The sequence below is a fragment of the Nicrophorus vespilloides genome, unplaced genomic scaffold (genome assembly GCF_001412225.1).
Source record: "Nicrophorus vespilloides isolate i.1.1-1 unplaced genomic scaffold, Nicve_v1.0, whole genome shotgun sequence".
Lineage (NCBI taxonomy): Eukaryota > Metazoa > Arthropoda > Insecta > Coleoptera > Silphidae > Nicrophorus > Nicrophorus vespilloides.
The window spans coordinates 209,476-223,261 of record NW_017099242.1 but is presented as its reverse complement, the minus strand read 5'-3'; the positions used below and the strand labels follow the sequence as shown (position 1 = coordinate 223,261).

Genomic DNA, 13,786 nt, shown 5'->3' with positions numbered 1-13,786 from the left:
TTAAATACCACTAACTCTTTTCGTTAAAACAAATCTTTACTATTTTGTACAATACTCAAGGTAAAAACTAAAAATGTTTAAACATTATTGAAACATATCTTGAAGCAACTATAATTTCAACCGAATGAAAAAAATAGTTAATAGAAATATTAGTTATACAGGCGCCAGCATTTTAGTTGATAAAAAATGTATTTATTAAGTTATTTCTTCAAAATACTTCAGTATTGATATTTATTGAATTTTTCAATCTCAGTATTATCTTTTTTACTAAAATTTACTATAAATTAAAGTTATTTCATAATTAATAAAAAAAAAATTCAAAAGTTGTTCAAGTTCAAAATGATAACTACCCAATTTTATAATACAAAAATTGAAGTAAAATTATAATTAAAGTATTGGAAAACAATTTACTTACGCGGATTCGTCGATACACGGTCTTGCACATGCGATAATGACAAATGGTTGTTTGTTTGGTGTCTACCTTGAACTAAGGTTATCTGTACACAACTAGTACACTGTGTCAAATGGAACCGTTGAATACTAACAAAGAATATTTTACTTACGTATTTCAAATACATATGATACTGAATATAAATGAACACTAAGTTCTCTGTAACTTGTCACATCCATTATTTTAACGTTGTCTTTAAGTAATTTAATTAGTCATTAGCATAATTCATATGTTTTTTTTAATTAAATTTAATACATTTTTTAATGTTTGCTGCACTAAATTAATTAGAAACTCATTTAATAAAATATTTTATTATTTTATATTTATAACAGAGAAAATCAACATAAATCATTATTTTTTATTTAAATTAAAAATTTGAGTACTCTTACCTTAATTCATGACACTCGAAACAACGCAATAGCACAACTGCAACTAAACTTACGCATAAGTCACGAGATTATATTTCCAACGTAACAGGTACAGAATTGGCAATTTGTTTCGCGAATATTGCAAAATTACGATGTATTTTAATGTGTATATTTATGTTCAAGAATTCCCAGAGAAGAAGCAAGCAATTTTCTTCAAGTCCGAGAATCGTTTAACTGTCCATCAAACACACGCATTATTTAAAAATTATATATAACAGTATCAAATTCACAAAATACTTCTATTATTTTATACTTTAATATATAGAATGATGTAAATGTGGTAAATAATTATATTAAGGGACAATAACAGCTGTATACTCTGTACATCATATTTATAAAATTGGGCGCAATGAATATGTTAAGTTATAACTAATAATAGAATTATGAATGCTCGAGTCGCAGTTATATTTATACGCAATTCGTGTATACAAACATTGCTTAAACTTAAGTCACTTTATGCAGAATCTACAAGAAACATTTCATGTGTTGTATAGCTTACATAACTTTAACTATTGATTAAAACTTTAAATGAAAATAAATTGTTTTTTTTTTTGAACAAAATATAATTTTTTGCTAAAAATAAAGTATAATAATTTTCGTGTGTTGTGTGTTAAAGTTATCAAATGTTTTTAAGCAATATGAATGAATCTCACGATGAAGGACACACATATCGTTAATGCGTATCAAAATGTTAACTGTTGGCGTTGTAAAAGAGAAAGTCACGTTTTTTTTTGCATCGCGAATACGTGCAAAACTAACGCTTCAACATTTGTAAATAGACACGAAAAAAAAACAACATTCAAAAATGTGCATCAATAAATCACAGTTATATCTGGAAATGTTTTGCTTCTAACTATTTAACTTTTATACTATCATATAAATAGAAAACATTTGTGATTTGTTTTGGTAAATAAAACTTCCGTTGAAGATGAAAACAAATATTTTTTCAAGACGTTTTAATAAAAATTGTGTACATTTTTATGTTATATTATATATAAATCAGTCTTTCTACAAAATTAAGTTTATATGTGTTTTAACTATAAATCTATTTGAAAATAGGATAACAATTGTTACGTAACAAACAAAGAAACTAGATTTTCCAGTAAAATTTGGTAATCACGAAAGTATGGGAAATTGTTATCAATAAATTTGTTGTGTCAATTATGAGATAATTGAAATTAGATCATAAATAATTTTTTGAAAAATTTATTTGTTTGTAGCAAATTGGGGCTAATAAAATTTTGTAAATATATAATATTTGTGTTAGCATGCATACAAACATACATAAGAGCTATAAACCGAAGTCTATAAAACAGTTTATTGGACTATTATGTTATTCAATATGAATGCAAATTTAAGTTACACACCAAACGTTATAAGACAAGTAGTCAATTATCCAGTAGCTAGAGAATGCAATTCTACAAAAATACATCAATACCTCGCATAGTGCGGGTAAACGTTTCCGCGTACTGTTTGAAACCGGACTTTACAAATGAACAACACAAAAAGAGACTAAGAGACAAAAAAAACAATTGTTATATAAAAATATTTTTTTAGAATTATTTTTTTGCTCAATTAAAATTTAGTTTGTTTTAAAAGTTTTAAACCGCACTATAGCGAATCTGGACTGATAGAAGTAATATGCGCGGAATTGTACTTATATAATAACGTGATGTTCTTAAACATCATTTTTTTTGTCCCTTTTTGATCAAGTACATCTTTTTTTATTAATTAATAATTTTGTCATCATAATACAAAAATGTTATTAGAAAAAAAAAGATATAATAAACAAACAAACAAATTGAATTATTGTCAATTCAGTAGTTTCCAAAGTTCATTTAACTACACGCCTCCATTAAATATTTACATAAGAACTCTGCTAATAAATCATATAAGAATAACATTCTTCTGTTCATTTAAGAAATAAATACATTTATACGTCCAAACAAATCATTTTCAATAACAAACGACAAATTATGAATCCAAGCAAAACAAACGAACTAATTATAAATAAATATCATGTGATTATTTATTAGTTGTATTTATTTTTACGTGGAAGCAAATTTTTAATGGACACCTTTTTTTTCAGATACTAAATCACGTTTTTAGGTAATTATTAAAATTTTGAAGGGATTTAAGAAAAACATCTTGTAAATAATCTACAGTTGATGTAAATAATCTTCTTTACATGGAAGAACACGAATGAAGACCTCCTAGAAACGGAGAAGCTAGAGAAAGCTGCAGTGGAAGAACATATTTTTACTCCTCTCACACGTCTTTCATCTTATAATTTATTTCCAAAAAAAATGCAGTTTAATAAACAGTAGCATTTATTAATCATGATATGTTGTATCGGATTTGTATAAAATTACATAGATTAAATTAAATCTTTGTCATAAATTTACTTTATTATCCTGTAATTTGTGGTAAGATTTGATATTTTTCTTCAAATTTTTTTTAATACTTAAAAAAAAACTGGTTTCACGCTTTGAACTAAGAAAAATACAAAAACTTTTCTAGCAATAAAAATAATAAATATTCGAACGGAATCCAATAGACCGCAAGAGGGCAACGATCTGTTTAATGTGACAGAATTCAAATAAAATCTGCACAAAATCTAATAGCAACAATATTATATAACTTAGAATAATTTTACAAATTTTTTTAATTAAAAAAAACTACATTTTACTGTTGGAACTTGTATAACGTGTTTCAATGTCACTTATGTAACATTCGTCAAAGCTATTTGGTATAGTTAGGGGAATAAAATAAAAAATATGAATTTATAATGAATATTATTTAAATAATTTATTTCGATTCGAACATTAAAAATAGATTAAAGCAAACAGGTTTATTTTATTGTTGATTTAATTATTGGTTATATAAATTGATATTTCGAGATATATCTATTTTATACATATTAATAATAATATTATCTAAAATATTTTAGCTTTGATTTGAAATTTAAAATCTGATAATTTCATAAGATTTGAAATAATTTTACACTTGTTGGCACAAGAAGAAAGCGTTTTTTTCTCTTCTTCTTCCAATACGATTCTTTCATATCTTGAAGTCATGCTTCGAATAAAGTATTCCTATTCATATAATTTCTTAAAAAAAAAACGTTAATTACAAATTAACAGTTATGAGACTGACTGGTATTAGTTATGAAATATTTTAAACTAATGCTATACATTTCAATTTTTTTTTCTTGTATTTAAAGCATCAACAACCGCTATAATCAATTACGTAATAACTGGATCTATTACTGGAGTCGGGCGTAACGCGAATTTTAACATTTCCTGGCAGTCTTTATTAAAACACTGATGCATTTACGACCCTACCATATATAACTATGAAAAAAGATTTATAGCTAATTTCAAATTTATTACTGTCTTCCATAGAAACCAACAATTTGAATTAAAACGTACAATTTTTCTTAGTCTTTTCAATCGTTTTAGAATCTTAACTTTTTTTTACCAAACCGGTTTATACCGGTTTTCGAATTTTCACAAAAAAGAAAATTGAGAGAGAAATAACAAAAGAAAACTTAAAATATTCTAGAATTTTACATAAAACTATAACAGTTAAAAGATAAACAATCAAAATTCTCAAAAAATATGATTTAAAAAAAAATGCGCTTAAAAGTTTTGAAAAAAATAATTACTTAGATAGTAATTACATACATATTTACATAATAAATTGGATTTATGTTCGATTCGACATACAAATACTTAAATAATTGTTTTGAAATGAAATGCATTAATTTTCGTGCCCATTTTCGATTGGTTTAGATTTAAAAAGCTTAGATTTGATCTGTTAACAAAAAAATATTTAGTGATGATTCACCAATGGTTTGTATGGGCCGACCGGTCATTTGAACCAATAGAATTGTTAAGAGCCGGGGATAACCATCCCTCTATTTTTATTACCTTCTTATCTCTTATTTTTTATTCGTGATCCAATAAGAATTGTTTAAACGTTCATAGCATCAACTGTGATTCGTACACTTTACAATCAAATCATTACATCATATTTCAGTGATATTTTTTTCCTAAGCACGAACGTTGATATTCATACGAAGGTACATTTTACAATCAGATCTTTGTATCATATTTCAATGATATTTTTTGTCTAATTTTTTGTTTTTTTTTACAATCATATTTATACACAATATGAATATTTGTTCGTAAGTTCGGTCAAAGGCCTTAAATAATTATGTACTAATTATGGAATGTACGTTAAGAAAAAAAGATCAATTCAGGGTAATATTTTCATCTTCAATTTCATACATATAAAAAACGCTTAAAACTATTAGAATTTGACAACGAATTTATTAAAATTTGTTGTGATGCATATAACCATGCATTAGATAACCTTCGGTTAAAGGTTATCTGACATGTAAGTTTCGATTTAAATTTTTCAACTTCTGCATACGAATGAACCTTAAAATTACGACTAAATAGAATTCCTAATTTATGACATTTCCAAATACTGGAAGTGACTTTCATCTTAATTCTTGCATTTGAATTTGTATCAATATCTTACATGTCTCTAATTGTTTATTCAAGTTCATATCAAACCGTAGAGTACAATGATTGTCAATTACATAACTTTTCAAAGGCTATCGAACTGAACTCGCCGTGGTTGTATGAATTTTAATTAAATTCAATTCAATTAAATGAAAACTTATCAAAAACATGTACAAAATGATACGAAGACACTCGCATCTTATTGATAACTGTACAATAACAGTGGGACTGCTCTAATCGACCTCTAAGTTTTGATTAGATTTGAAGGCCATCAATATATTAAAAAAACATTACGTATCAGGTGAATTTTCTAAAATTGAAACTACAAAAAAAAAATTTACAGCAACAAATATATTAAAAAAAATGATATAAATCAGTCTTAATCCTCCAACCTGAATTATTTAAAACCGGACTAATCGAGGACTTTAAAAAATAATTTTGTGTACTATTGAAAATTTCAATCCAGTGAATCCGAATTGTCCGAAGTATTTCATAATCAAAATATGTTTATTGCCATAGCAGCATAAACAATACAGTAGAAGATTGTTGTGTGTGTATTTTTTTCCTCAACTAACGAGAAATTAATTTGTAGTTGCAATTAAATTCACATTTGTGAACTATTAAGGGATGTAATATTTAATCACCAATTAAAACTGACAGATTAATTGTATTTAACTAAGCTATTGTTTTTTTTTACTCGAAACTAAGAAATTACAGTGTTGATTTTATCTGAATTATTCAATTATCACTGTGAACTAATAATCAATATACTGTTTTTTTTATATATAATTTAGCTAAATGTCCCTGAAATTTTGAATCAATATCATTTGATGTAAAATGTATCCTAATAATAGCTTAAAAACCGAGCAATATCAATTCCTACGCCAAATATAAATAGCCAGTCAATATTCTTACCACTATGTAATAACCTTGGACGAGACATGAATAAACTCATTGCTAAGTGCTTTTTATTTTTCATCCAATTTTTAGTTTCACGTATTATTTTTCAGGAAACTTATATAGTTTAAGTATGTTTTTGTCAAGATTTAATAAATATTATTATATAACAATTTACTTTTATTTGTATTTTTCTTTTCATCAAACAGAAATGATTTATTTTATATTATAATATGTAAAAATTTATAAAAATCTTCAAATTATTATTAAATTCTAGAAGGTTCAAATCGCGTCCTACTTCTAACTAAAAGAGTTTTAGAAGGAATCCAATATCATATTTTTGTTCATATTATTATATAATAATTTATTTTTATTTGTCTTTTTTTCATCAAACACAAAAATTATTTTTTAAGTTATGCTATAATTTGATAATTGTATGTAAAAAATTATAAAAATCTTCAAATTATTATTAAATTGAAGAAGGTTCAAATAGTCTCCAATTTCTAATCAAAAAAGTTTCAAAAGAAATCGAATGTCAGAGAAATTCAATGTAGTTTTTCAGAAAAGTTATGAAATTAAAATATGTATACGAAAATATACATATTTATCTTTTTTTGTAACATATTTTAAATCAGTTTGAATTTTAACTTAATTGGAATACATAAATATATAATTGTGTTTAAAGTTGAAAATGGATTTTTTTATATATTTGTGTCAATAATAACAAAACTTAGACAAATCAGGGTTTTATTAAAAAAAATATGTTCGTTAATTATAATTAAACTTTTACATAATTCTTAAAGTTGAAAGTAATTAAGCTTAATTTGGACTCATGTATATAAATGCAAATATTTTAATGCTATAGATTGAGTGAATACATATTTATGTTCATAGTAACAACCTATTATTATGTTGCCAATTATGGATTAGATTGAATTAAGAGCGTATATTACGAATTCGCAGAAATTCTATATGTATGTTCATTTCAACAATATTCTCACAGTAGAAATAAGCAATTGTTTAGTGATTGAGGTATCTACGTAATATATAAATAATGTTGATGTTGTATTGCAACAACATTTTCGCAGTAGTAATGATATAATACTGTTACAGCCAATCCAAATCTGGGGATCTTAACAAGGACAAGTTATCTGATAAACGGATGTATTTACATAACGTTGCATCAATCAGAAAATTGCTTGTTAATATGGCTCATCGCACAGATGATTCGCTATAATTGTGTCAAAATGATACATTCGTTGTTATTACTGATTTCACATTCGCGTTGATAGCATTGGCGCGACAAGGTTACAGCCTGTTTCAACAGCAACGACATAATTGTCGCTACTTAAGGAGTTCAATGCACACCGAATGGAACGCTTGACCGCTTCCAGACCCATCGGTAACCCAATATCGCGCGGTTACGCAACGGGAATTAAGGTTTCTTATTGGTCTGACGAAAGGAGGGGAAGACGAGGATCGTCTTATTTAATTTCCGATAAGAGTGTTATGCAAATGAAACCCGAGCGTCGTATAAATATTTCAGATGGGTGCGTGTGTGTGTCTATAAAATATATATATATAAATATATGTGTATATATCTTTTTTTTATTGACTGTCCGTAAAAAGTGAATAGAGCAAAGTAAGGATGATGTACGTATGAGTATATATAAACCTTTCGGCCTCTGGCAGAATCTCCCCATCGGATGCTGCATCTCTATTTATACAGCGGGCCTATTCTGTCCTTCTAGAGTTGGTCTCCTTTCGCGAATAGTCCTGATTAACGTGTGCGATTCTCGATTAGCTCTGCCACACGCTGATCTCTAATTTTAAATGCGAATGCGAGAGATCTGACGTCGGGAAGAACCGCGCGCGAATCGAAGCCGGCTACCACCACACTACAGCGGTATTCTGCACTTGCAGCTCGACGAGTGCGCTTATCCAACGTTGGACATTGGTAGTATTTGGTATTCCCCTGTGCGCTCTGTGCCGTCCTCCTCCACTTCGACGATCTGCCTGACAAGATGGGAGGTAAGCAGTTTTCACCTTTGAACCATCGATTGCTCCCATCTCCGAATATCTCCACTCCTGTACACCGTTGACCCATTGACCTTCACGCGGTGAAGAATACGCTACCCCCTGGTCTTCGGCGCGTGAAGAGCCATCCGTATAGGCGTTACCATCGGCAGACCGGTTCTCCAAATCTGGTAACGCGCATTTAAATAGCAAAACCGTCAGAGGTTCGCAAATTCCGCCGGACTGCCAAATTCAATGCCCATGCCCATCGCAACATGCGTATTTATAATTTCCAACAAAGAACACACGCACCCCGTGCAATTACATCTATATTTAATATGAAAATAATAAATTTCATTAAAAGAGCAAATTTATCAAAACCGAATCTTTTTCAGGGTTTGCTTGGGTGACTTTGGCCACCAACGACTCCTACTCCTTGGGAGCCCTTGTGCTGGCGCACTCCTTGAAGCAGTCAGCGACCAATCATCAGCTCGCTGTCTTGGTAACACCCGGCGTTACCAAATCTATGAGGTATTCCACGAAGAAATAAATTAAAACAATAATATAAATAAATGTCCGAAAAGGAAAACAACACACACGCATTTTGCGTTGCAAATTCGTGCATTGGAAGCAAACCAAATTGCATGGACGCGAGCCAAAATCATATACTGAAACCAAGATTCTAATCGTAGCGAAATAAAATTGATATCATCGCAAAAAAAAAACAACAAATTGTTACTATATTTCTGAAAATATCAACAAGCGAGTGTGTTGCTTTCACTTTTTTATATTTTTCGTTTAAATCTATTGGATAGAATACATTATGTGAACATTTAATCGCTGTTCAAAGAGTCAAATTGGGATCGGTTTTCGATGTTGTCCAGGAGGTAAACATCCTCGACTCGAAGGACGAATCCAATCTGCGCCTCCTGAAGAGACCAGAGCTGGGCGTCACTTTTACCAAATTGCACTGCTGGCGGCTAACGCAATTCGAGAAATGCGTTTTCTTGGATGCAGACACCTTGGTATGTATGTATATTTAGCGCTGCGAGGAGATGCACTTTGGCGCAAATCATATTTATACTGCAAAGGACAAGTTCAGCTGTCTAAATTTAGATGCAAATGCGAATGCACGCAGATGGTGCGTCTACGTAACGCAACTCTTTATTTTACTTTGTTTGCATCTGTAAGGTCTTGAAGAATTGCGATGAGCTGTTCGAGCGTGACGAGTTTTCCGCTGCCCCCGACGTAGGATGGCCGGATTGCTTCAATTCCGGTGTCTTCGTCTACCGCCCATCCGTTGAGACTTACGATAAATTGGTCCAGTTCGCGCTCGAGAAGGGCAGCTTCGATGGTAAAATGCGAGCGCTAGAAAAAGAACATAAAGAAAAAAAAAATTTAACCATTTGCAAATTTCCAGGAGGCGACCAAGGTTTATTAAACCTATATTTCAATGATTGGGCGCACAAAGACATAAGCAAGCATCTGCCCTTCATTTACAACATGTGCTCCACGGCGTGCTACTCCTATCTGCCGGCTTTCAAACAGCAAGTCGCTGACTTTCAACCCTAAAACCCTTATTTCTGAACGTTACTCTCTTTTCTAGGTACGGCTCAAATGTGAAGATCGTGCACTTCATAAGTTCGACGAAGCCATGGCTGCAGTATTTCGATACGGAGTCCAGACAAGTGCAGCCGGCCGGAGATATGCACCATTTAAAATCAGTATTGCAGTGTTGGTGGGATATTTTCTGCTCTCTAATTCATCCTAATTTAACCAGCGACATGGTATGTTTACAACTCTAAAATCTAAATTTACGTTTGCGATTTTGCTTGAGAACAGTAAGGACTTGCCGCAAAGGTGGGTTTTGTTTTTAGATTTTCCTACATTAACTGTTGTTGCTGTTGTTGTTGTTATTATTATTATTATTTTGGCTTCGCTGTATATATTTCAGTGTGCATCGCCCAATAATTATTGGGCGATAAACCACATCCAGCACGAAAACTGAACGCCAACTACTTTTTTTTTCTTTGTTTTCTTTTTTTTTGCATGCTTGTTTATTCAGAGCCGGAGCACAGCGCCCAATCAAAGTAACACCCCCTTAGATTCTCCGTCAATCATTCAAACTCCCCCAATATCCGCCCACTCCGATTATAGAAATGTCTGGGATCCTTGGGAGGACTACGATTATATCGAAACGCAGCAGCCCGAATCCGAACCGCCTCCCTACCCTCCACACCAACCCGCACCTATAACTGCCACTACTGCTGTTCACATACCGCCTCCCGTATACAATCATCCTCAAATAAGCAAAGAAGAGCCGGCCTTTATTCGTGAACCACACCCGCTCCCTAAGCCGCAATACTCACATCATAATATATCACCTGAAATCCATCAGGAAATTAGCAAAGACAATCATTTGAAAGATCACTGTCAATCAGTTAATAAAGACAATTTTAGTGAAAAATCAGACACAGTAATGCTGTTACCCCTTCAGGACACTGAACATGATTTAAATATTAAATCTATGAAAGTCCCTGTCTACGAAAAACATTCCTTAACCGAAAATCCTCCGCACTCCCCTGTACATAGCTCTATTAATGTTACGATGGATTCCGAAGTGAAAATTGCGTGTGAAACCAAAGATTCGGACAAGGCCGATGAACTGGATGTGAGTATGTTTCTCTGTTTTCGTTTCGCTGTAATTTTCTTCCAAACTGTGCGCTTCATCTGATCTATGTGAGGAATCGATTTAACTTGATCATTCTTAGGCTGGTCTCGCCGGAGCCTTCGCCCAATTCACATTGGGAGCACCAAGGTCTCCGACGCAAACTGCCCTCGAGGATCAACTGAGAAGGCAGGGTTGGGAGGTCGGCAACATCGACTACATGGGCCGAGACGCTTTCGACAACATCTGGAGCAAAATCTGCGAGACCCTATCGACTGGCACTCAGAAAGCGGCAGGTAGTAAACAGATCTAAGAACGCTTGTATAATAATGAATCAAAAACAAGAATATAAGAGATTTTTTATTTGCTTTTATTTCACCTATGTGTGTTTAAACCCTGTGCGTGTCTAACACCTGTTCTTTTTCTTAGAGCCTACTACGACTGGAGATGTTCAGAAAACAGATAGTATTGTTGAGACCGCAGGTCAGTCGTCGAGTGCCCCGAATGTTACGCATATCTAAAACAGAAAACAATTTATTATTTATCATAACTATTGTGTTTTAACTTTCGTCGGCTTTTGCTTTTTAATGGGCTATAACAGTTAACAGCTATATCCAATGTATAACTTCTCCATAACAGAAGCGAATATGCTCTAGTTGCACGGTTTTTAAAATTACTTACTAATTAATATTGATAATGTCATTAAACTTGAATATGAAACGTTGCAGTAGAAGTTACGGAAAAACCTGCTGAAGAAGCAAAACTTTCTGAGGAAAAAACTGAAATTAAACCAGCCGAAACTCCGGTCGTGGAAGCTGAAAAGCAGCAGCCTGTCGAAGCAAAACCTCAACCAGTTGATCAAAAGCCAACTGAAATTGAAGGGCAAGCAAAAATCTCGGACATCGAAATGCCAGTAACAGCTCAAGATGCTAAACCTATTGACGCTTCTAAGTCTACTGAAGAAGTAAAGAAAACAGAAGCTGAATCTCAAACAGTTGAAGTAAAACCAACCGAAATACCAAAACCAGTTGATACCAAGTCAATTGATACTGCAATCGAAGAAGCAAAACCTGTAGTAACTAAACCTGCTGATGAGACAAAACCTGATACACCAGAAGTACAAGCCGAAACCCCAAAGCCAGCAGAAGAGATAAAATCTGAAGCACTACCTGAGGAGAAAACACCAAAAGCAACTGAAGAAGTAAAGCCTGTTGAATCTGAAAAACCAGTTACTGAAGATAAACCTGAAATGCAACAACAAGTTCCTGAATCTAAAATAAAGCCAATTGTATGCCCAAAACTTGTTGAAGAACAAAAACCTGTCGAAGAAGTCAAACCCGTCGAAAGTGTTAAACCAGCTGAAGAAATTAAACCCTCTGGAGAAGTCAAACCTACTGAAGAAATTAAGCCTGTGGAAGGAATAAAACTCGCTCAGGAAGTCAAAATAATTGAAGAGTTAAAAGCTGCTGAAATAGTCACACCAATTGAAGAAGTAAAACCTCTTACAGAGGTAAAACCAATTGAAGAAGTAAAACCCGCTGCAGAGGTAAAACTTATTGAAGAAGTCAAACCTGCTGGAGAAGTAAAGCCAATTGAAGAAGAAAAACCCGCTAAAACTGCTGAACTAGGCAAACTTTCCGAAGTTAAACCTGCAGAAGAAGTAAAACCTGTGGAAGAAGCCAAACTTGAAACAAAGCCGTGTGAAGAAGTGAAGCCGGATTGTAAGGTAAAATCAGCAGTAACTCCCATTGGAGAATTAAAACCTGAAGAAAAACAAGCTCCTGCTACTGAGGTAAAATCTGAAGAACCAAAGAAAGAATCTGAAGAGAAACTCGCGGTTGTTGCAAAATCAGAAGAACCTGCAAAGGTAGAATCAAAACCTGAACAACCACAATTGAAACCAGCTGACTCGAAAGTTCCAGAAGCAGTGCCAGTAGCACAAGAACCGAAGAAATCCAAAGAATCAAAATGCGAAGATAAAGCTGCGCAAAAGAAAGAGGAGACTAAATCTGTAGATGTTACTAAAGTACAAGAGAAAGAATCTAAAACAGACGAAGCGTGCAGTAAGAAAATGGACGAGACAAAGCCAGCAGAGAAAAAAGACGATAGCAAACAAGAGAAACCTAAAGATGTAAAGGAGAAGGGAAAAGATGAAGCTGCTAAACCAGAGGTATCTTCGACGCAGCCAACCGAGTGCAAAAAACAAGGCAAAGGCGGTAAGAAAGATAAGAAGAAACAGCAGGAAGCAAAGGGTGAATGCCCGAAGAGTGACTGTCCGCAGAAGGAGTGCCCGAAGAGCGAATGCCCCAAAGACTGTCCGAAAGAAAAACAAGACTGCCCGAAGAAGGCATGCTCCAAAGATTCTAAACCAGTAGAAACACCAAAAACGCCAGAGGTCATTGAAGCTACTCCGCCAACTTCACCCATCGCAACAGATAAACCCGAAGAGAAAGCTTTGGGGGTGGAAGGCAGCGTACCATCAACACCGCCACCACCGACGGCGGCAGCTGCATCTGGCGAACAGCAAGCTCCGACTCCTCCACCACGTAAGAGCAACGGAGGCAAGAAAGCAAAAGCCAAAAAGTAAATGAACTCCACTTTATTGTTCACAATTTTTATCTTCTCCTTTTGTGTGTGCCATTTTTTTTTTTGATTATTTTTCAAAGTATTCATTTTATTAGTCTAGTCTCTTGCATCTTCTTTTTTAATATTGTTTCATTTTCTCTATATTTGTGCCAATTATATAGCCTTTTGAATAAATAACAAATATTCGTATTTTTTATAAACTTCATAA

At 32.6% G+C, this 13,786-nt stretch overlaps 2 protein-coding genes across 5 annotated transcripts in view; one reads left to right on the top strand and one right to left on the bottom strand.

The window, feature by feature from the left end:
• The window catches only part of LOC108564229 (guanine nucleotide exchange factor DBS), a 34,272-nt gene extending 26,062 nt beyond the window's left edge, over positions 1-8,210 (bottom strand). Inside the window, exon 1 of one of the 2 annotated variants that reach the window (XM_017923194.1) lies at positions 7,984-8,210. In XM_017923194.1, the coding sequence (XP_017778683.1) occupies positions 7,984-8,023 (40 nt within the window). In that variant the 5' untranslated portion in view covers positions 8,024-8,210. Of the gene's footprint in view, positions 1-840; positions 925-7,983 lie in introns of those variants that run through there. The other variant, XM_017923196.1, reaches the window with a different exon arrangement.
• A 16-nt stretch (positions 8,211-8,226) lies between these two features.
• Positions 8,227-13,767, top strand: LOC108564230 (myosin light chain kinase, smooth muscle). Of its 3 annotated transcripts, none has more exons than XM_017923200.1 (9): positions 8,227-8,339; positions 8,720-8,855; positions 9,175-9,349; positions 9,516-9,678; positions 9,745-9,871; positions 9,931-10,111; positions 11,096-11,288; positions 11,422-11,475; positions 11,724-13,767. In XM_017923200.1, exons 1-9 carry the CDS (start codon positions 8,333-8,335, stop codon positions 13,577-13,579), a joined length of 2,892 nt encoding a protein of 963 aa, XP_017778689.1. In that variant the 5' UTR covers positions 8,227-8,332; the 3' UTR covers positions 13,580-13,767. The 3 variants fall into 3 exon arrangements, with proteins under 3 accessions (XP_017778689.1, XP_017778688.1, XP_017778690.1); XM_017923199.1 differs by having other exon boundaries at positions 11,721-13,767; XM_017923201.1 differs by lacking the exon at positions 11,422-11,475 and having other exon boundaries at positions 11,721-13,767.
• Positions 13,768-13,786: the final 19 nt, after the last annotated feature.

What these genes read in the sequence shown, in the direction of transcription:
- LOC108564230 (XM_017923199.1), top strand. An exon ending in CGAGAAGGGCAGCTTCGATG is followed by an intron (nt 9,679 to 9,744) that starts GTAAAATGCGAG and finishes GCAAATTTCCAG; the next exon opens with GAGGCGACCAAGGTTTATTA. An exon ending in TATCTGCCGGCTTTCAAACA is followed by an intron (nt 9,872 to 9,930) that starts GCAAGTCGCTGA and finishes TCTCTTTTCTAG; the next exon opens with GTACGGCTCAAATGTGAAGA.